Source organism: Garra rufa, chromosome 18, assembly GCF_049309525.1.
Source record: "Garra rufa chromosome 18, GarRuf1.0, whole genome shotgun sequence".
NCBI classification, from domain to species: domain Eukaryota; kingdom Metazoa; phylum Chordata; class Actinopteri; order Cypriniformes; family Cyprinidae; genus Garra; species Garra rufa.
The window spans coordinates 23,294,044-23,318,767 of record NC_133378.1 but is presented as its reverse complement, the minus strand read 5'-3'; the positions used below and the strand labels follow the sequence as shown (position 1 = coordinate 23,318,767).

The 24,724-nt window shown below is 36.3% G+C and overlaps 1 protein-coding gene across 1 annotated transcript in view; it reads right to left on the bottom strand.

The window, feature by feature from the left end:
* LOC141290562 (agrin-like) overlaps window positions 1–24,294 on the bottom strand; it is a 143,104-nt gene extending 118,810 nt beyond the window's left edge. The window contains exons 1-2 of the mRNA XM_073822682.1: window positions 23,857–24,294; window positions 22,044–22,305 (exon numbers count right to left, since the gene is read on the bottom strand). Of these exons, the coding sequence (XP_073678783.1) occupies window positions 22,044–22,305; window positions 23,857–24,057 (463 nt within the window). The 5' untranslated portion in view covers window positions 24,058–24,294. The remainder of the gene's footprint in view (window positions 1–22,043; window positions 22,306–23,856) is intronic.
* Between the last annotated feature and the right edge of the window lie 430 nt (window positions 24,295–24,724).

The following is a 24,724-nucleotide window of genomic DNA, read 5'->3' as shown; positions in this document are numbered from 1 at the left end:
AGTCATCACCGGTGTGACATTGCGCCACGACATGGATTTTCTAATACTGTCAATACCGTAATAAATCAATTATGTGCCTTGAACGGCTGCATTTACATCAATAATAGCTAATTCTAAATAATAAGGCATTAAATTTTCTTCAAACGTTCAGTTGTGGTCTGAATACCTGTCCTTATACTATAAATCTTGTTGTAAATAAAAAAGTAAAACATATTCGTATCAGCTTTGCAGGTGGTAGGTAAAAGGGGAGTGGCCATTAAACGACTGGTGAAACATCGTGAAGAAAGGTCGGACCTGTAGCCTATACCAGGGGCGGAGCGGCAATCGGGACAGCTGGCCGAAGGATTTACACAGCGGATCACAAATTGAGCGGGTGCGAGGCGAACGCGACCGGCCTGAGCTTATTAGAATCATTAAAGTTACTAAATTCTCCGCGAATAGCGGCCAAATACTCCCACATACTCCCCCCTAAACGTCCAACCAATATTTATATCAGTTGCATGTCCTTGCATGATGCTTGAAATTTCCATCCAATCACAAAGCTCTTTCTAGAATGCTCTTAGTTCTATAGTTCCTTACAGGCCCGGCTCCACGGCCACCCAATCAGAAGCTTGGCCCACCCGACCCGAGCCCCACACTACATAGCCAATCACAAAATTGGCGCGATATTTAGTTGAGCTCCATATTTTTTTTCTTATCGGCGCACCCGCAAATATTCTAATATTGTATATAATTTTCGCACTTTCAATATGCAGGGTATAGAAATCGCTTTTAAATGAGTGCTCGCGCTGTTTACTTTTACTTTCGATTTTGCGATAACGCACACTCTGTGTAAAGGGAGAAGCACATCTTATAATAGATATTTGTCAGTGAGTACAAGATTGCAGCAAATCCTCTTTACTTTCGACCCGTGATCATTCAAATCTAAAAGTCATTGTACACTGAGTCTGATTTTCGTGTATGCGTTTTTTTTTTTTAGTTTTCTCATATTCGCCATCCTTATCAAAATGCTTATTATGGATGCGAAAGTGCAGAAAATCAAACACGATACGAATTTTTTTATGACGGACGAAAGTTTCAGAGGCAGTGTGTAAACTCGATTAACATGACCTGTATTTTTTTTTTAATGTGCAAAAATCTCGGACGAAAATTTCGTACTCATGTGTGCAATGACATTAACTCCAGCAGCTCGTGTTGGATGCAGGGTTGCCAAGTCCGCGTTTTTCCCCACAGAATTGGTCTACTTTTAAACTGTTGCCATGGGTTGATTTCCCCCAGTTATTTAAAGGTTTTAAATATTGCAGAAATTACATTTCAATAAAAAATAATTTTTGTATTGTTGTACACTGTTAAGTAAGATCTTTAGGTTTTTTGCAAAATAAATATGTTGAGAATACTCTCCCATGTCTCTTTTTGATAAGGATACCTACCATTTACTTATTATATTATAAAAATATTAACTTTATTCACATACTAAAGGGACAGGACAGGCTACTCCTCCCAAAATGTACCAAAAAAAAGTAATACCGTTATATTATACCGTCACCGTTCAAAAAATGAAAAATGCCGTGATATTAATTTTAGGTCATATCGCCCACCCCTATCACGACTACATTATAATGTACAGTATATAAATGGATATTTACTTTGCTAAAGATTAAATTTAAAACTGTTACTACAATATCAGATAATTTTAAGCAAAAGTAATCTAAAAGTAATCTGTAATATCCAACATTAGTTACATTAACATAAAAAAAATATTTAAAATATAGCAAAAAGGCTTGTTGAGTTGAATGAATGAATGAATGAATGCCAAAGACCTACAAGGTAGGACTGGACCCAAATGCTTAAAATAAATAATAATAATAATAATAATAATAATAATAATAATAAATTAAATAAAATAAAAAATCAATTTTAAAATACATAAAATAAAAAAAATTAAAATATAAAATAAACTGATTAGGTCAACTAAATGCATGAAAATATAGTCAGTCCAGGGCAAGAGTAAACTTCTCTCTCTCAGGTGGGCTGCTATTTTGACAAATAAGTATTGAAGAATGGAAGCATTCCCTCACCTGTCCTGGATCTGACCTGTACTCCAGCCACAGGTTAAAAACTCTCCAAAAACACTTCAACGTCCTTAACATGCATGTAGCCACACAAAAAAGCTGATGTAACAGATAGCATTGGTCTGGACTAGTCTCTATCCACCTCACCTAAAGCCCAGAGGGCAAGTATGAAAATTCCAAAGAAATTCCAATTGGACTTCTACTTACTAAACACTTCACAAAAATCATACTTAACAGCTTGTTTCATAGCTTTGCTTCACATGAACGCACTAATGCTTTCCCAACAGGCATGGTCTTTTATCTTCATGTAAAATTATAAATATTTAAAAACACAAACTATGAAAGCATCCTGTTTATTCAGATGAGTCATATTTTTACCATACTCGAAATTGCATATTGTCAAATGCCATTTTTAACACATTTCACCCCTTGAAGTCAATGAAATGACTCAAACCTTTCAACACGTGAGTCAGCCAATGACTCGCTTTCTCTTACTCATCTTACTTTTCTCACTCGGAGTTCATTCCAGCTGGTTTCATCTTTCTGTACTATTCCATTCTGATTCATGCATTTGCTTCATGAAAGAATATCAGAATTGATCCTTAAACCCATTATGCTTAAAGCACCCCAGAGAAACCAGGAAAAGGATGAAGCTTCATTCTAGAAATAAGACTGAGACAGACATATTAAATAGTGCCTGTACTGAAATTAGGCTTTAAAGCAATAGATCACCCCCAAAAATTTTAATTCATGCCATTTCCATTAATTAACCTGTCACCTGAATGACTCTTCTGTTTTGTTTTAACTTATACAATGGCATTTAATACCATATTGACCAATGACTTTTGAGATACTCTTCAAAATATCTACTTTTGTGTTTCACAAAATTATACAGGTTTGAATCTACTTGAAATTCAGTTGCCTCGTTGAATTGCATATTTCTATCTATTTTTTTTAAATATTTATAATTTTACATGAGGGGGTCAATGCCAATACCACTTAATACAGATCAAGTAGACCGATAACCGATATTTTTATCCGATATATAATGAAAAGTACTGTCAAAATTAAGAATAACAATTGCTCTGACAAAAATTCTCTTTAAATACTTGTACATTATTTTATCAACAAATTGGTTTTGAAAATAGTTCATACCGATAATCATAATTATGCTTGATATTGGCGCCGATAATCGGCTATGGGAAAAACCCCAGAATTGCAATTGTGACTTTTTTTGTGAGTTATTAAGTTAGAATTGTAAGAAACAAACGCACAATTCTGAGAACATATCAGTCGTTTTGGACTTTATAACTCACAAAATTTGCAATTGCAAGAAAAAACTCATAAGTTAATTGTGTCATAAGTCAGAAATAAGTCAGAATAAAAGTCAGAAATGCGAGACAAACTAACAATTCAGATTTTTTTTCTCAGAACTGTAAGTTTATATTTCGCAATTGTGACTTTTTTTGCTAATTATTAAGACAGGATTGTGAGACAAACTTGCATTTCTGAGAACACAGGTTTTTTTTCTCCCTCTAAATTTGACTTTAATGCTCACAAAACTCACAACTGCGAGAAAAAGTCCAAAATAAGTCTAAATATATAAATCAGAATTGCAAGATATAAACTCAAACTTTTTATCAGAACTCCAAGTTTATATCTCGCAATTGTGTTTTTTTTTTTTTTTTTTTTTTTTTGCAAATTATTAAGAACTTATCAATCTTTTTCCCCTCAGAATTAGACTTCGTAATAGGGATGCACCGAAATGAAAATTCTTGGCCGAAACCGAAAACCGAAAAAGAGGAAACCAAGGCCGAAAACCGAAAACCGAAAACCGAAACACTGAAAGAATTATGCCAATTATTAGTACCATTGCATTTATGGCTATAACTGTGTATTAATTTTATTAAAATCAAGGCATTGCAATTGCATAAATTAATATTAAAGTTTCAAAGAATAAATCAATTATATTAATTTAAACAATTATTATCAATCAAGTATTATATTACTTAAATAACACATACAAATATTTTACTGCTTTTGTTTAAATTGTTTAATTGTCTAAATTTTGATAACACATTATGTTGTTGATCCATTAGTTTACATTTACAACTCTAGGTGTTTCTCTTCCAGCAGGAGGCGCTATCAGAATGGTACACAAAGCAGTGCAGCAAATGACTTTGAAACGTGCAGCGCTCATATTTATTCAATGAATAGCCTTTTGAAATTTCATCGCAATTCTTGTCTTTCAGTCCCCACATTTAAGACCACCTGAAATCATAATTAGGACTTCCTTAACCCCTAATAACACCGCAGTCATCAATGAAAATTAAGAGCTTTATTTCAAGAACTGACTTATATAAATACGTTTCTTTTTATTTTTTTCCATCATGTTCGGGGCACAAGAAAAATATTAGGGGACTAAATTCATATCAGCATATGAAGTGTAACCGTCTCTCATTGTCTCTGAGAGAATGCAGGTCAGATGCTGAAAGCACTGTCAGTTTTTACTTTCACTTAAACATATTGCGCAGTTTTCACGTTGCTTGTGTGATATCCATTGGCTCACCTCCATGGTTTAAAACATAAATATTTATAATTGAAATTTCGGCATTACAAGTTTCGCAAATTGCTATCCGTGGGTCTTTCTCAGATATACTGAAATACGTCCACACCGCAGACGTGTTGCTTCAGACAAGCACGTGCAGGCTGCAGTTTCTGTTTGCGTCAACACTGTTTCGGCCGTGTTGTTTCGGTGATAAAAGTCTTTCGGCCATTTTTGGCCATTTTCGGCCGAAAATTTTCGGTGGCCGATTATTCGGTGCATCCCTACTTCGCAATTCTGATGTTTTTTTTTTCTTGCAATTACAAGTTGTGTGTCCTAAGTCAGAAATTAGTCAGAATTGTGAAATGTAAAATCACAATTCTGACTTTTTTTCTCAGAATTGCGAGTTTATATCTCACAATTGTGACGTTTTTGTGAGTTATTAAGTCAGAACTCACAATTATGAGGACATATCAGTCTTTTTTCACCTCAGAACTGGACTTTAGAACTCACAAAACTCGCAATTGCAAAAATATTTAGAATATAAGTCAGAATCGCTAGATATAAAATCACAATTCTTTTTTTCTTAGAACTGCAAGTTTATATCTTATATTATCTCATCTTATAGACCTATATCTTTGTTAAATGTAGATCAGAAACTTTTTACGTCAATAATGGCTACAAGACTTGCTGAGATAATACCAACAATAATAAACTTGGATCAAACAGGATTTGTGAAAAATCGGACATTAATGGATAACGTACGAAGAACACTTAATCTTATTGATTTTGCAACTAAAACAGAGAAGCAAATGTTAGTGATGACATTAGACGCTGAAAAAGCCTTCGATAGGGTTCTGTGGCATTTCATTTTTGAAACTTGTGAAGTATATGGTTTTATTTCAAAGTTTATTAAACTAGTTAAACAAATATATAATCAACCAAATGCAAGAGTTAGAGCCAATGGAGTTCTTTCAGAGAAATTTGCATTAATGAGGGGGACAAGACAAGGGGATCCTTTATCACCTCAGATATTTGCTTTATGTATAGAGCCTTTAGCACAGAGTATAAGAAGAAAAGCTTCAATAAAAGGCCTGAGAATTAAAGATGAAGACCATAAACTTGCATTATATGCGGATGATGTGATCTTGTTTTTAACAGATGTAGAAACATCGTTACCCTCAGTGTTAAATGAGATAGAGTTATATGGAGCTATGTCAGGATACAAATTAAATTTTAATAAGACAGAAGTTATGGAAATTGGGGGTAAATTACAAGACAGTTTTAAGGAGAAATATGATTTTAAATGGAATCAAACAGAGATAATGTATTTGGGTGTGAAAATTCCAAACAAAGTAGAGAATCTATATAAGTGTAACTATGATTATCTAGAAACTATTATAAAACATGATTTTAAAAGGTGGAAAATAATATCATTATCCTTGAGTGAAAAAATAAGCACTATTAAAATGACTATACTTCCGAAATTTTTATTTTTGTTTCAGAATCTTCCTGCTTGTATACACCCTAGTAATTTTAAAAAGTGGCATAATATCTTTAGAAGATTTATTTGGGATGAGAGAAAACCAAGAGTAAAACTTAAGGTCTTACAGAATAGTAAGGAAATGGGGGGTTTATCATTGCCAAATTTGGAGTATTACTACTATGCAGCCCAAATTAAGTCGATTTTGAGTTGGATGCAAGACGAAAATATATCAAAGTGGAAAAGTATGGAAATCGGGTCACTTGATACAATCAGTACGTTGATATTTTGTGGGAGAAAGATAAAGATAAACAATATTTATTATTGTGTAGGTGAAACTTTTAAATGCTGGAGAAGAATTTGTAAAGTGATGAATATTAGTGATGGAGACATGGTTTGTTTAAGAGAAATAGCAAGAGATCCAGATTTTAAACCAAATAAATTTGATGATGTATTTAAGTTATGGGCTAGCAAAGGACTTAAAAGATTTTATCAAATGTACGGAGATAATGAGTTTGAGACTTTTGAGAACATAGAGGAAAAATATGTATTATCAGATAAATTATTTTAGAAATATTTGCAAATAAGAAGTTATTTAAAAGATGAGCTTAAAGTAAAAACCTTAGATGATATCCACCCTCTGATGCGTTTTATGATTAAAGTTAGTAAAATTAATAATTTAGATAACATAATAGGACAAATAAATAAAATTTTTCAAGAAATTAAGGATGCGGGTTTATGCAATATTAAGGTAAAATGGGAAACTGAATTGGGTAATAAAATAACAGAAGATGATTGGAAACAAACTCTAAAAGAAAATTTAAGGACCACGCAATCACCATATTGGCAAGAATATGCCTGGAAAATTATTATACGATATTTTATAACACCAGAAATATCCTCTAAATATAATAATTTATCTTCAGGATGCTGGAGAAGCTGTGGTGAATCTAAAGCTCACTATCTGCATATATTCTATACTTGTAAAATAATAAAAAAATATTGGATAGAAGTAACTCAGGCAATAGAAGAAATGTTTAATAAATTTTATATAATAAAAATACAAAATTTAGTTTTAGGTATAGAACCTGTGTCACTTAGTAAAGATGAGTTATATCTATTTAGAATATTGAGAATCACAGCTTTTAAAGTAATAACTAAGTTTTGGAGAAAGCGAGAATCCCCAGCAATAAGTGATTGGTTAGACATAGTGTCTAAAGTGTACTCTATGGAAAAAAAAACATTTGAATTAAAAAATAAAACGGTATTTTTTGAAAAGATATGGGCTCCCCTAAAAGCAAAGTATTTATTATAAATAAAATATATTCTAAAAATTATTCTCTACATAAGCCTCCCGCTCTCTTAATTTTATTGTTTATTATTTTATGGGATTAAATACTATTATTAGTTGGTGCTAAAAAAAAAAAAAAAACATATATACATTTTTGAAATTATTTGGAATTGAGGATCACAAGGAATTTGATATGAATAATTGAATTTTTTTTTAATGATGTCTATGTATGTAAATGAGGTTTGATTTTTATTTTATTTTTTTTTATATAATTTTTTTGTTTATGTGGGTGGTGGGTATTACCACAAAGAGAAAAAATGGATGAGAAATTGAGAGAAAAAAATGAGGAATAACTTTAAAAAGAAAATGTATGTCTTTAAAGAAATATTTATTTTTGTAAAAATGTATTGAATATGTTCTCCTTTTCATTTAAAAGACATAATAAAGTATAAAAAAAAGAACTGCAAGTTTATATCTTGCAATTGTGACTTTTTTTAGCAAATTATTAAGTCAGAATTGTGAGACATAAACTCACAATTCTGAGAACACATATCAGTCCTTTTTTCCCACTCAGAATTGGACTTTTTAACTCACAAAAATCTTAACTGTGAGAAAAAAAAACTCAGAACAGCAGAAATTTTGACATATAAAATTACAATTCTGACTTTTTTCCTAGAATTGTGAGTTTATATCTTGCAATATATAATCAGTGGACCACTATTTTTAATTGCATGGAATAAAGCAACCAGGAGATTCTTAGAAGTAATGAATTAGGAACAACATGAAAGTGAGTAAAATGTTATATTCTTGGTTGAACTATCCCTTTAAAACCTCAACCACTGCATGAAGCAGCGAACCACTGGTGCATGAGCCTCTACAGGTTGGCTTCTGCTGGTGTTTTTAAAGAACATTTCCCTCAGGGTAGGCAATGACACTTCACTTTCACGTTCCAGATGTAGTTCAAACCGATAAGCTCTTAATATGATTGAATCTGACATGAAGACACTCATTTCAGGAAAGACAATCGAAGTCATTGTTCTAGGCCGTCAGCGTCTGGACTTAAAATAATAAATAAAAGTGCCAGCGCATGTGTGCGTGCCATTTCTGTCTGTGTGTGGTTAGTGTGTACATAAAAACACAGAGTCTGAGGGCCTCCCAGCTCTCGCTCTCGAGGGAAAAGACAGAGAGCAAGCGAGAGATAAAGGAATATCCCACCTGTAGAAACCACTTCCTTCCAGCTGGCCAGATGGTGTGTGTGTGAGAGAAACAGGGAAAGAAAACACTAGCTGTGGAGAGCAGAGCAGAGGTCTCTGGCTGCTCTCACCATGACTTCATCCCAGCATGCATAACATGAGCTGAAAAACCACAGAAGAAGAGCTGGCCCCGTTCCCTCGCTCTAGTTTCTCTGTCCCTGTACCCTTTATCCTCATTTTTCCCATCCTCCTTCTTCCTCCTTCCCACTCTTTATTCTATATTCTCACTGCCATATCAATGTAAACTGGGCTAGAAAAGGCTGGTCTAAGACAAGCTGGAAAATTTAGGCTGTTATCAGGATAACTGTGACTTCAGGGTTGAAAAATATGAACATCAGATAAAAGCAATTAAACTGAAGAAACACTATGAATACACCATTATTTTCTACAGATGAATCGTTCACAATAAAACAAGGAACATGTAGCCTAAAAAAAAAGAGTCAGTTTTGATTTCATGTTGAGTAAAACCACATTTCCAAAGCATCGTTTCCTCTGTGTGATTGACATTTCCCAAAACCCTGCCATTTACAATCGCCAAAGCTGCAAACTATGAACAAGGGTGTTTCAAGCCCAGAAACAATAGGCAAATTATTTACTTCAAAGGCCAAAACTTCTTTACAAGACCTGTTTTACTTTAAACGTACAGCGTTCCAGTTTGCTCGGCTCTGTAATGACAGAGTAGTAATGAGGCCCTTTCCTTCCACATGGCCACTGGTTTACAGATACTGACAGCTCTGCACAGCAGGCTGCCATTCTCATGGACATGTGTGTGAGAAAGCGAGAGGGAAAGCCAGAAGGACATGATGTGGACGTGAACGTCCTTAAAACCGTGTGTCAAAGTCTTAAATATCTGCTAGCGGTTGTGTGTGTGCGTAACCGAGATGCCTTGTGTCAGATATCTCTGTTTGCCTCTGAAAGCCAGCACTTCCTCGCCACTGTTAGCTAAAACAACAGGATTACCAGCGGCATTCATTTGAGCCAGACAGATATCTTGACTTAAGAGGCCTTCAGTAGAGCAAAGATGACCAGACCACTGGAACTGGGTGGTAAACTGCTTAACAACAAAGAGATCTGGGGCCTTGATATTACTATATGGGCTGTTCTACAGAATTGGTCCAAAGCAAATTGTATTATATCCAAGGTACACATTTCTAGTAATTGTGCAGTTCATTCTCATATTGTATTTTCAGAAAGTTTTGGAATATTTGTCCTCTCCCCAAATTTGCCACTACCGAATCACAGTAATAACAATTTAATTAGAAGGGTTGTATTGACCTATTTAGATTTTGCTTACATCTAGATTGTAAATGTATATTTTTGCTATTTTAATAAAAATTTTGAAGAGGTAAATTTAAAACAATTGAATTTAAAACAATATTTCAAGTGTAATTTATAAGATTCGTTCCTTTTTTTTTTTTTTTTTTGTAAAAGGCAAAACGTTGATTATGATGATTTCAAAGTTAAGGATTCATTAGTCTGAATATACATTGAACCAAACACCATCATAACATCTTAGTTGATAATTCAGTATACTTTATTTTTGACAAAACATCCCATGTTTAACACCCAAAAAACAAAGATGTCACAATTTTAGGTACTTTTGAACCTAGCTCAAAGATGCTAATCAACAGATGGTTAGCTAGCACAGTTCTGAACAGTGGTATACATATAAAAACTAAATGTTAATGAATAACTCCCAAAAAAAAGTGTACTTAATTGCAGAAAGAAATTGTTCGGTAGTGACATTCTCTAAAGTTACACACAGATTTTTGAACACATTTACCTCAAAATGATGAGACGTATCTACTTACACCTTGTAGCTATAAGAAAAGGGGACACAGGAATATTTCAATATATCATAAATTTATGGGTTTAGTTAAAATCAGTCTCGGACAATAGACCAAAACATACACTGGGCACATTTTTTTTACATAAAATTTCAGAATTTACAAAGAAAATATAAAATTAAAAAAATATATTAAACAAATTTACCTTTTTTTTTTTAAATCAAGAAGATGGGGGGGAAATACAAAAAATGACTTCAAAAATATTTTTTATAAGTTGAAATTGAGGGGTTAGGGTTCCTCCCAATTAAAAGTACCCAATAAATGATGATTTTATATATATTAACCTTAATAATATTTTAAATATTTTGTGGATTTCAATAGACAATAGAATCTTAATAAACTACGTATCTACGATTTGAACACTTAAATGTTTTTTAAATGTGTTTTTTTTTTTTTTTTTTTGGTTGTGGGACAGCAGTTCTGTAGAATGGCCAATATAATCAGACAAGATGGCTAAATTTATGTTAAAGTACAAAGAGGTCAATGGCGAATAAAAATGTCCAAGATAATTACAAGGAAACATCCTTTAAGAGCTCCTCATGTATACAGTTCTTACAAATTTGTATTCAAGTCAAATTTGCATATGAAAAGCGTCAACAAAAGTTTATATTTAATGGCTCTGAAATGTCATGTGGTGCAATCATCAATACAAATGTTATTCTATGCATTAATTGAATGTACTTTAAAAAAATTATCCAGAGTCATTGACCCACATTAAAATGAAAATGTTTAGAGGAGATCTTAGATTACAGGATGTGTACACAGACCTACTCCCTCTCATGCTCCATGTTGGGTTTAATAAGTACATGTTTGAGTAGAGAATTAGGTCGGGTCTGCTGCACCTCAGCAGCAGGTCTCGGGTCTGCACCTGGTGGTTATTACACTGGCAGCTTTACAGGCCAGATTCCAGTGTAATTACAGGTATGCTCAACAGGGCTCTGTAATACGGAGGACTGTGGGAAAGCTAGGGAGCGCATTTACCTCACTTTCCAAGAGCTACCGTTTCACACGCATTAAACATTTATCCATAGTGGTCAAACATATCGAAGTCATTCATTTGTGGACGGCCCTGATGTCAGCCAGATGATGAGAGGAACCCATTATGAGAACCAAATGAGCTGAAAATAGAACAAGATGCTACCAGCAGGAAACAATCTAGACGAGAATGACGAAGAGGAGGTAAAAGAGAACAGGAAAGGGTCATATCTCAACATCCTCATGGAAATGGCCACCCAATAGCAAACAAAAAAACATTAACATCCTGTGATAGCCAAGTCTAGCAGGACACAACAACCATAGGAGGAATGTGGGAGGATCAGCTGTGGGTTTAAGCAGTGCAGGTTCCTCCGTGACCTTCCAAGTACACTTAGAAGAAGAGAAAACCAGCAATGCGGGTCCAGTTTAATGATTTACCAATGGCAGGTCAGTGCAGGACAGTTTCATGCTGATGCTGGCCTGTATGAATGGATTCTTCCCATTCGGGGAAGGCACACATTGCACACACTCCATTAGCATGTGCTATTTGGGCTTTTGTGTGCTCTTTGTGCTTTACACCTTACAACTACTGACATTCCAGCAGGGGCAAACGAAACAGCACTGAACCCCCTCCGTCACGGGCTACTTCACTCAGCAAACAAACTGTAAAAGTGGATTGTATAGCCCTGAGTGAACTCTTGACCATCGTTCAGCCGGACAGGTGGTTGTCCTGTGTGCAATAGCTTTTCTTTAGTTTCAAATTCTAACAAAAAATCCATCTTAAACTGGATTTTTCTCCATATAGTGGATTGTGGGCAGTTTCATTGCAGCTTCAAAGGGCTCTTCACAATCCAATCTGAGGAATAAGGGTCTTGTATAGCAAAACAATCACAAAATGTGAATTATTTTGCCAAAATAAGAGGGATCGTACAAAATGCATGTTAGTACTGACCTGAATAAGAAATCTCACATAAATGTTTACATTTAATCCACGAGAGAAAATAATAGTTGAATTTACAAAAATGACCCTGTCCAAAAGTTTACATTGCCTTGTTTCTTAATACTGTGCTCTTACCTAAATGATCTACAGCTTTTTTTTTTTTTTTTTTTTTTGTTTAGTGATAGTTTTAATGAGTTTCTTGGTAATCCTGAACAGTTAAACTGCCTGCTGTTCTTCAGAAAAATCTTTCAGGTCCCACAAATTCTTTGGTTTTCTGGCATTTTGGTGTATTTGAACCATTTCCAACAATGACTGTATGATTTTGAGATACATTTTTCACACTGAGGACAACTGAGGGAGTCATATGCAACTACTGTATTACAGAAGGTTCAAATGCTCACTGATGATCCAGAAGGAAAAAACATTTTTTCCATTTAGCACTGCACGTTTAGCACAGCACGTGCAGGCTGCGGTTTCTGTTTGCATCAACGTATTGTTTCGGCCGTGTTATTTCGGTGATAAAAGTCTTTCGGACGAAAACCGAAAATGCGCTTTTGGGCCATTTTCGGCTGAATATTTTCGGTGGCCGAATATTCGGTGCATCCCTAGAACTAATCCTTTGGAGTCAGGCTAGTTTTGGAACATGGTGGTCCAAGAACATCTAGAGAGCAGCTTGGACCAGCTAACAAGACAGTTGGTCAACACTGGTCCAAACTTGTTAACAGCTAGTCTAAAATGGTGATATCCAGTTTAAAATAATAAAGGAAAAGGACCAGCTAGCACCAGCTAAGGCCAACAAGAAACCAGCTACCAGTTTTAAGTAGTTTTTCCATCTGACATGACTTCAAAACATTGAAAAGTAAACAATTTGCTTGGTTTCTTTTGGATGTATTTGTTTAATTTAAAAATGCATTGAGTTTGAGAAACAACCAGGCCATTGCAAAACAGTGTTACTTTTCAAAAATCTTCATTTTCCCATCAACGCACTATGGAAAATAATTTCAGAGAGACAAAGTCTAGTTCAAGAAACTGTCTCATCCATGACAGCCCTGCTTTCATCTACCTATTGGAAAGCTTTTTTTCTTCCAAAAGTTTGACACCATGACCATTCAATTAGCAATGCGTTTTTCACACCGTCAGCGCAGAACTCATTTTCACTGGACCCTGACATTAAAGTCAAGCTTAAATGGGAATCATAGTCTGTGGCGGATTCCAGTGTCTAATGAAAAAGGAATTTAAGTTTTCCTTCAACCTCAGCACTTGCTACTGCCTTTTAAAAAATGAGCTCTCAAATTGCCTTTAACCAGCTCTAATGCCTCAAATAAGAAGGTGATGAAACTTTCTTTAGTCACTTGAGATCTTACTACAACAGAGTCAAAATGCACAATCAATGCAAACAAGTTTAACAACAACAACGATGTCCAAGGACTAAACATGACTAAATGATAACACGTCTCACTGGTGCCAGAAGAATCCCCGGCTGTAACAGTGAATGGTGGTGGATTAGCTGCATTAACCACAGCAGCTGTCTATCGCTGCACATTTAGACCAGTCTGAAACGTTGCCACAGATCTCAAGGAATCCATAACATGTGAAGTCTCCCTATTCATTCTACCCATTGTGTCTGGAATGCAAGGGGTTTTCCAGTCTATTGCCCATCAAACTCCTGAGAACATAGTGATCAACTAAGTGTTTCCTTCTTACAGGAAGCACTCAACCGTGTTTCTAAAAAGTACAAACGAACCTCTACCGCACAGGACAGAAGTAGCAGGTACAGCCTCTTAAAGGGTTAGTTCACCCAAAAATGAAAATTTGCCCTAATAAAAATGCCTCATAAGGCTCTGGGGGGTGAATAAAGGCCTCCTGTAGTGGAATCAATGGGTCTTGTGAGGAAAAATATCCATATTCAAAACTTAATAATCACTTTAATCTAGCTTGAGCTCACTGTTGTACACTGAAGTCTCTTGAGTCTCATGAAAACCAATGTTTGTTTACAGGAGCAGAGAAGGCAAAGTTCTACGTCATCTGCCCAGAGCTGCTTCTGTGTACAACAGTGAATGCAAGCTAGATTAAAGTGATTATTACATTTTAAATACAGATATTTTTGCCAATGCACTTTATTGGACTTCTTTTGACTTGTTGAAGAGAAACTCCCATCTATTCTGATAAAGAGCCAGCTTTAACCAGCTCATGACCAGCTAAGGACCAAGGACCAAACTAGACTATTGCTTAAACTATTGCCATGATAAAGCTTTAAAGAGCCAGGACACCTGTTGAAAAAACAGCATATGCTGGTTAGGTAGGTTTTGAAGCATGCATGCTGGTTTGAGCTGGTTTAAGCTGGTCCTTGCTGGTCATGAGCTGATTTGAGCTGGTAATGTGCTGGTCCTAAACTGGTTTAAGCTGGTCATGTGTTGGTCCTAAGCTGGTCCTGACCATTTTAGGACCAGAACATAACCAGCTAAGGACCAACTTAAACCAGCAAGGACCAAACTGAACTATTGCTTAAACTATTGCCATGATAAAGCTTAAAAGAGCCAGGACCCCTGTTGAAAAAAAAACAGCATATGTTGGTTAGGTAGGTTTTGAAGCATGGATGCTGGTTTAAGCTGGTCCTTGCTGGTCATAAACTGGTTTATGTTGGCCATTAAACCAGCTCAAATCAGCACCCTTGCTTCAAAACCTACCTAACCAGTATATGTTTTTTTTTTTTTTTTCAACAGGGACATTTTTAAATATAACTCCGATTGGATGGAAGTCATATACACTTAGGATGATGTGAGGGTGAGTAAATAATGGGCTAATTTTAATTTCAAGTAGATGCCAACTTCTGTTACTGGTATTTCAGTTTTAATTAAGTTTTTTTTTTATCCAAAACCAAGCTTTTAGTTTTTATGAGTAAACAATGAAGAAAACTAAATAAATATTTTTCATTTGAGGCCCCAATAAAGTAAAACATGCACAAACTGCAAAAAAAGACCAAATGCAAAATTGTGCACTATATCAAACCTTTACTGCATCCCTGTAGAGATAATATGGCAAAAATATCACTTAACAGTCAATAAAAATTCAGTTGCTTCACTTTGGCTCTATTTCCTTAAATCTAACATTGAATTCCTCACATTTCTGAACTCTGCGTAATGAAATCAATCTGACTTTGAGACCGTCGACATGTGTTGCTTAAACAATGATGTCTGCTGAAGAGATTAAACCAGACACGGACTCAAAGTTGGTGCCAAGACAAACTCTCGTCCTTTCTACAGGAAGGAGGAGAATATAAAGTGAAAAGAGAGGTGAGCAGAGGGCTGTGAAACACTCTTATCCCTTTGTTTCACAGCTTTCTCATTCCCAAAGCTTAATTAGTATTCCGAACGAGTGTGAAGGTTTCAGGGTTTAATTAAAATCTTAAAATGTAATAACTTGGGAAACTCTAACAGGTATAATTCTCAGCCTTCGGTCCCTCCTCCTGACTCGAGTTATCTTTTCGCTGTCAGTTTCTCGAGCCTCTCAGTCAATCCGTTTTCTAATCATGCTCCAAGGCGACACAACATGCTGGAAATCATCCTACCGGAAAACACCTTCCCATGACTACCCAGACAAAGAAGTGCTTGTGCACAGATGAAATAAAATGATGAGCCTATACATCCCATCAAGCCCTCAATGGAGACCAAAGATCTCTTCAAAACTATAATTACGGACTGGAAGAAAAATGAGATACTAATTCTGCCATCTACAAACTTTAATCCGCTTCCTGTTCAGACTAGTCACCTACACGTGCAGCTAGAATTGCTCTATTGCAAACAGACATTCGGTGACTCATTCCAGCCATTTCCTATAGATCATTTAGCCCTTCGATACTCGTGTTATGGTGCCGACAGGCTTTCAGCTCCATTCACCGATGGCTCGTCTCCCAAATCTCATAAAACACATTTGGAAATCCCAGGGCTAAAGTCTGGCTCAGGGAGATCAGCCTGAAATAACACAGGGGTGATTTTTTTTATAATAAAGCCCCTTTCTGAGGGCCCTTCTCCAGTGATTCTCATCCTAAGACCATTAACAAGGGGTGGAGGAAGTCCTTCACCTCAATTATGCTTGATCTATTAATCATTACCTGCTCGGGGCTGAGTGCAGGCGGCCTGACTTTCGTGCAATGTTGAATCAGAGGCACGCCGGGCCTCCTCCCTACACAAACAGCCGGAATAAAAGGGAAGTGCGCCCAAAGACCTGCTACTCTCATTCCCAAACCTGCCCCCCACACACACACACACACAATCCAGAGAGTTCGACTAGATGACCTGCACTCATTATCATGACAGACCACCATCTCTGAACTCTCTGTCCTCAGGGTAAAGCTCAACTTGAACTGGGCCCCTTAAACCAGGGTGCCCTCATGACATGCAAAAAAACGGATCGGAGGAGAAGTTATAAAATCTGACTGAAAAACCCTTATGTAAACACCTCAAATGATCCGACTGAGTTTGATTCAAATGAAATTTCCATTGGATTTAAAGAAATGGTGTAGATCTAAAATCTGTATTGGATTAACTCCAGTTTAAGAAAATTAGTGCATGTAACTGCATTGAAGCAAAATGAGGAGGGATTTGTTTGGCCATCCAGTGTTGATATGAAATAAACACAGCTAAGATCTATACAGGTGGAGCTGGGGAGGTGGAGGGTTTCAGAGGAACGCATTCACAAACATGCAGTAGGATTACTAAATTACTAAATGAAACTATGATATTTAGGCAAAATAAGAAAAATGTACACATCTCCATTCTGTTCAAAAGTTTAACCCCCGGCTCTTAATGCACGTTTTTCCTTTCTGGAGCACCAGTGAGTATTTCAACGTCCTGTAATAGTTGCAAATGAGTCTCACAGTTGTCCTCAATGTGAAAAGATGGATCTCAAAATCATACAGGCATTGTTGGAAAGGGTTCAAACACACAAAAATCCGGAAAATCCAAGAATTTTAATTTTGTTATAAATTCAACTATTATTTTCTCTAACATCTTTTATGTGAAATATCTTATTCAGGTCAGTACTAAACAAACAATAACATGCTTTTTGTATAATCCCTTATATTTTGGTAAAATAATTAACATTATGCAGGTACTGAAAGAGGGATGTAAATTTTTTACCTCAACTGTACCTCAAAAAGAACTTTAGAACAGGTTTTCTGCAATGAACAGGTTCACCAAAAGGAATCACGCTTCTCATTGCAACTATAAATCAAGCGCCTTCATGCTTTCATTCTATTAGCTTAAGTTTCATCACTTCTTCCTCAAGTTCAAAAGCTGCTGCAATGCTTAACACATGAAGCCCTAACATATTTTTTCTTTGCCAGTTTCCTTTGCTTTCCAGCTGTTCTTTTTTATACTTAGTCAGGCTTAATTCACTCCATTCAGGAGATCAGAAATGCGAGGGATCACAACGGTTTGAAACAGGTCCACTTTGGTTTAAACGATCATCTTGCAGCACAACGCGAGCTTCCACTATTGTGCACTTTGGCATTTAATGAATTAGCATCCGCATATGCAAACAAAGTCAGAGAAACGCTGAAAAGCAGCATGTCCTCACATGCCAACTTCAGAGAAAGAAGTACATTTGATTTGTTGATTTAACAAACAATGCCAAAATCTCAACTACGCTCAGATTTCCAGATTCAGAAAACTTCTGAACGTACCGTTGTGGAACAAAACAGGAGTTAAAAGATTAGTTCACTCAATAAAACCGTTTACTCACCCTCATGTCATTCCAAACTTCTATGACTTTCTTTTTTTCCCATATTAAGAGTGGTTCCATCAAGCTCCAAAAGGACAAAAAAGCTTCTTTAAACTATTATAATTGGTCTTGTGCAATATACTCCAAGTCATCTGAAGCCATATGATAGTTTGCATGAGGAACTGACTGAAATTTAAGTCCTTATTCATTGGAAGTCTTGCCTGACAGCCTCGAAAAGCATTGACTTGCATTGTAAGGAAAACAGCAGCTCAGACATTCTTCTAAACATCTCTTTTTAAGTTCCACAGATGGATTTGGTGTTTTTTTTTTCTAGATGAACGCATTAACCCAAGTTTTTTTTTTCTTCACGTAATAACCCAAGTGGTCTGTTTCAGCTGGTGGGAGTGAGAACTCGATGCCTCTAGGCCTCTCCTATAAGCGTTCCAGTCTACACTTGTATCAAGAATTTTTTTTTTTTTTAAATTGCGTTCTCTTGTTATCACATTTCACCCTTCCAATCTTGTCATTATAAACAGCGCTTTTTCCCCCCTTAAGAAAACTTTGCCTTTGACGACAGTATTCTAGGAATCTCTTCATTTCTCAGTGCTATCTAACCTGTCAGAGGTGAAGAGAGAGGAGAGGATACTCTCAACAGGCTGGCAGGTACGATCTTGTTCTTTCCACCTCACACGCTCTTTTTTTGCTGTAGGTCTAATACTAAGCAGTGACAAAGGAAAGAACAAAATAAACTTCACTAAAAGGTCATGCTTTATTAAATAATTGATGGATAACATCAAATTCCCAAATCGGTTTAGCCAAACACAAAACGCCATTAGGCACCATTCCAAGTCACTTAGCCTTCAGGGCAGCACTTTTTATTCAAGGCCTGGTTTATAGTATACTTGTCTAACCATGTCAAAAGCAAGGTCAGAACCACTGTTTCTAAACGTTTTGAAGTGCACGTTCTCTGTTTATAGACTCTGCGATTTCAGAATTAGAATTCGCAAGCTGTGCGTTTAACAAAACCGTTGGCCATTCTGAACACAGCTGTTTGCTATTTGTAGCATACTTGAGCATCTTGTGTGCAAAACGAGATCCAATCCTATTACAATATAAAAAGACTCACATTTGTTAAATGAAGCACATGGCCTCTCATTAGTCAGAGCGGCGTTTATTTTCAGTGGCCTTACACTTGTGAGAATGCAAAATACGGTACTCTGCTAAATTGCCCCCTCATCAAACCTTTTAAGATTTTAGCAGCCTCAAAAAAAGACAGTCTCTCCTCAGCAGTGGCTGGTGCCAAAAAGCTCAGCACTAAAAACCTAAGAACTAAAAGAAAAAAAAAAAGAAGGAGAAAAGGGACGTGTTGTGCCCTGAAGGAAAACTGTTCTGATTTGTGCTCGATTTTGTTAAGCACGAGGGCTCGTGAGTCACCTGCCATGCAGTCTCAGTCTCAAGTTGGACACTAATATGTCAGGCATGTGATCGATATACAAAGGTCTAATCAGTCAGGCTTACTTAAAGGGATAGTTCACTCAAAAATGAAAATTCTGTCATTAATTAATCACACTCATGTTGTTCCAAACCTGTAAGACCTTCGTTCATCTTTACAACACAAATGAAGATATATTTGATTAAATCCAAGAGCTTTCTGACCCTGAATAGACTATCATCATCGAAGACTGACACCGAAGAGAATAAATTGTCGAATAAATTGTTCTTGTTGTTTTCTCATGGACTATTTTAACTATGTTTTTACTACCTTTCTGGGCCTTGAACGTGTTAGTTGTGTCGTTGTCTATGCAGGGTCAGAACGCTCTTGGATTTAATCAAAAATATCTTAATTTGTGTTCTGAAGATAAACGAAGGTCTTACAGGTTTGAAACGACATGAGGGTGAGTAATTAATGACTGAATTTTCATTTGTGGGTGAACTATCCTACTAACCAGGAAGTAAACTGAATCTTCTCAAAAATCTTTTCAAAATCTTTTTGAACAAAACTGTATATTTTGATGCTTTCTGAGTTTTGTGTGGAAAACAATTAACACTCGAGACACAGTAGGGGTGGGAGATACGGCAAAAATCGGCATACCACGATTTTTTACTGAAATATCACGATTTACGATTTTATCAGGATTCTTTGTCATGTTGGTTTTACTATTTAGCAAATTGTCTCAACAGTACAGTCAAACTATTTTAAAACCAAAGCCTTACAAGGTAACAAAATATAAAATAAGAATGGCAGATGTTTAGGCCAAAGTGGGAAAAGATAAAAATCTTTGTCATAATTTTATCTTTGTTATTAAAAAATAGGCTACATGTTAAGGCTTTAAAGCACATGCAAATAATGTACTTTTGTGATTGCGAATGAGTTCAGTGTTGCGTGAGTGAGTGAATGTATGTTGTGTTGTACAGTATATCAAGACTAAGGCACACTGTAGCATGACAGCACAGGTACGTCTTCAAGATGTCAGTTAAAGATCACTTTATCTGGAGAGCATCTGCCGTGTACAAACATCTGACAGACATCTGTAAGATGTCAGATTTACATAAATTCTAAATCATAAACATCTTAAAGACGTCTATTTGACATCTGATAGGAGACGTCCTATAGACATATTGCAGAGGAGAAAAAAACTCTAAAAAAAATGATGTATGTGTGCTATCATGGTGGAGACATTTTAATCGTCCGCAATCAAAAATCATCATATAGCAGATAACAACATCTAAATACATTTCTGCTAAGTTTTAGAGTATTTTCAAATTGTTTAACCAACACAGTCATGTTGTTATTTGAATGTTAACCACCAAATATATACTATTGTGACACATAAAAACACCACAAACCATGGTTTCAAACTTTTCAAAATCAATCAAACTATCTTCCTATAAAAGTGGTTAATTCTAAGCCAGACTAAGCTGGAAATTGGACCAGACTTAATGTCGATGTACAAATAGTCTAGACAATACAACCTGCCAAACAGATAGGATTCAGAGTGCCAATTTACAAAATCGATTGGACCTATAAGAGTGATGTTAGCTTCAAACGCTCTGTTGTATTCCAGCCTAATGTGTATTTTCTCTGCTTGTACGGCTGCCAGTATTGTAGAACACTAAACAAGATTAGACTACAAGCGCTGCTGATTTACAAAAATGGAAAAAGGAACTCGCCATTTATAGTAGAAGGACAACCACTACTTCGCTTTTACATTAATAAACCAAAAGCACTTTGAAAAGATACAAAAGTTTGGACATCAGTCTGACCTTATTAATTCAACTGTTCTTTCCCACAGAGCCAAACTTTGCTCTGGCTGTGAGAAGGTGGAAATAAGCAGTGAATTTCATCATAACACAGACACAGGGACCCTTGTGAGGGCCCCAGAGCTTCAAGCTATGCGGTTATGTTTTAGTATCTCCACTCTAACTCTATAAATGATTTCCCTCAAGGAAAGGTAGAGGTTTGGACTTTCACTCAGGTTAGTCAAAGGCCCTGGAGGTGCTCTGTTAGCAAACAGACACACCCTCCTTCGAGAGCACTGACTGTCAGTGGCTGATTGCTAGTGACGGCGCACATGATATGCTTTGTTTTTAACGCCCCAGGGCCCAAGAAATTCAATAAGCGTTGCCAGCTAACAAAAAAGTTACAGGAAGAACAGAAAAGAAAAAAAAATGATAAAAACTTTTATTCGGAATGCTATGATTGCTGTATTAATATAATATAAATGCTTAATGTAATGTCACAAAATACGAGCCGCTTCATTAGGTAGAATAAAGATGCAGTTAGAGCAGAAAACACCACCTGCTTTTGCAATCAGGACCGCCGTCACCACCACAGGAGCTTTCTAACTCTCAAATCTCTACATGGCCAGAAGACGTGAGTTACAGCTTTATGCCGAGTCAGGAAAGTGTTTTTTACCTTCAACGCAGTGCTCCACCTCCTCCAAGTTGCGGAGAGTAATCCTCATCAGGCTTGAGTTCAGCATCAGTTCGTTCTTGTGGTTCGGCCACATGTACTCAGGGGCCAGGTTGACAAAGAAAATGCGCGTATCTCCGGTGGCCACCTGATTGTCGCAAATATGGGGGTCTCCGAAACCGCCGATCATCACCTTATTTCCTCCGTCCAGCAGCACCTCTCCGTTCACCATGGTCTTGCCTTTTAGGTAACGCCATACCCTGACCTTCAGACCAGGGAAAGACAACATGAGATTAAGAAAACAACATTTCCTGCAGATCAAGGTCACTTTCTTGCACATTCCAAAGCGGCCAGCCGGTCACCTACCGCAAGCTGCATAAGACTCAATCTAACTCTGTGGTACACTTGCTAAGCATTTCTGATTCATATACACCTCAGTGGTTTTCTAAAATTGTGAATGAGAATGAATGAGAAATATTAAATTCTACAATTTTTATAGGTCAATTCAAAAACTCCCGCCGTTCAGATGTTCAATGATGGAGAACATGATCATCAGATTTTATACAAAATTATGACTCAGCTATTAAACTCAAATAGTAAAAAAACAAAAAATATTTTTCAAATCAACTTTCTATTCAAACTGTTATGCTTACATGCTTTGTCATTTTTACACATTTAAAAAGGAAGCATTTTTCACAAGTTGCCTCAGACTTTTTAACTTTACCATATGTGACCCTGGACCACAAAACCTTCTTAAGTAGCACGGGTATATTTGTAGCAATAGCCAAAAATACAATGTATAGGTCAAAATTATAGATTTTTCTTTTATGCCAAAAATCATTAGGATAAGTAAAAATCATGTTCCATGGAGATATTTTGTAAATTGCCTACTGTAAATATATCAAAACTTAATTTTTGATTAGTAATATGCTTGCTATGAACTTCATTTGGACAACTTTAAAGGCTATTTTCTCAATATTTCGATTTTTTTTGCACCCTTAGATTCCAGATTTTCAAACATTGTCCTATACAAACCATACATCAATGGAACACTTATTTATTCAGCTTTTCATCTTTGATGTATAAATCTCTTTGACCTTATGACTGGTTTTGTGATCCAGGGTCACATATATAAGCTCTGCAGTGCCATATCTCTTTTATAACACATTGAAATGATGTTAAGAGCTGCAATTTCAGATTACTCTTCTTTTTACACTTTTTATGTCCTAGTGATTAGCTCCTTCAGGACTTTGATATACGTGACCGCACTCAGTTACTTCTAACAAAGTAAGCCCATGATTACATGATAATTGAAGATAATTGAACCCGAAGCACTAATAGAGCTTGAAAGGACATCAAGTCACTGCAAAGGCTGAGGTTCAGGTTCCTAGTGTATGAAAGATCAAATTACAGGTGGATCAAAGTAGGACTGTGGAGGTTGATATTTTTCATTAGCTGAGCAGAACCAATGTCCACATGTTAGAAAAACCCATTTGGAAGAGTTCAAGACAAGTTCCTTTTATTTCCAATTATATGCAATTTATTATTCCAAAGAGTGGTTGCAGATACTTGGTGTTCATGATTCATTAGGCTCAAGTGCCCATTTAGACAGCATTTTACATGTTTCCATGACATGCTGCGAGTACCAACTCTGATATGTCTAACAGGTGATATACATTGCAACACAGTTTCACAATAACCAAAGGTATTAAAATATAAGCTTGGACTTGTGATGCGATGTGTTGTGAAGTACATAATCACCTTTTTTACTTTCACTTTAATGCATTTGAAGAGTGTCTAAAGCGCAAAGTCTTACCTTGCAGGAGTAAGTGTTGTGCACCGGATCCATGTTCAAGATCTCTTCCACAGTCCCGGTCAAAACTACATTCGCCTCTTCTTCTCGTTTTTCCAGCTCTTTTTCTGAACAACTTCCATTACAACGTTGACTCAAAAGCACAAAAGCAACAGCAAATGACCAAACGGGCCAATAAAACGCCTTTCTGCGAAAAGAGCCCATGGTCAAACCAAACGGATAAAAGAGAAAGTTACGAACTCTCAGTGCAAACGCCGAACGAGTTCTGCAGCAAGTTTGATGTAAATAATAATCCGACCGCTCGCTGCTCTCTGTGTTCTTCAAACTTCACTGCGATCTGCGCTCATATCTGCGCTGAGTGAACGTGCGAGCATCAGCCGGCAGACAGAGAAGAATGGAGAGAGGAACGAGGAATGCCTCTGCTCACCCCCCTTGCGCGCACACTCGCTGTCCTTTCAGAATGACGCTCCTTTCACAGGGCATTTGCATGCAATCTGAATTGCCGATAAGAGCGACGGAGGGGGTGATTTCAAGCGCACTGGAGAGAAGCGGGTGTAAAACGCCACCCTTTGGAGAGATCGCGCCAATTCGGACAAATGAACCGGTCCAGAGGATTACAGATGGAGTGAACAGTAAACTTTCAACTAATAGTGATTTTTCCATTTACAGTGAGTCAGAGATGTTAAGTTCGTAGTCTTATAACCTCTTAAAGAATTAGCATTTTAAAGTACTGTTTGGATTTTTACCAGAGTACATCAACACTGAATTCTGCGGTTAATATACTTTAATATTTTAAGATAATTTCACGTTTCAACATGCTTAGTCACACTTCAAAAATTAATTATACAGCCGCTTAAAAAGATGCTATAAA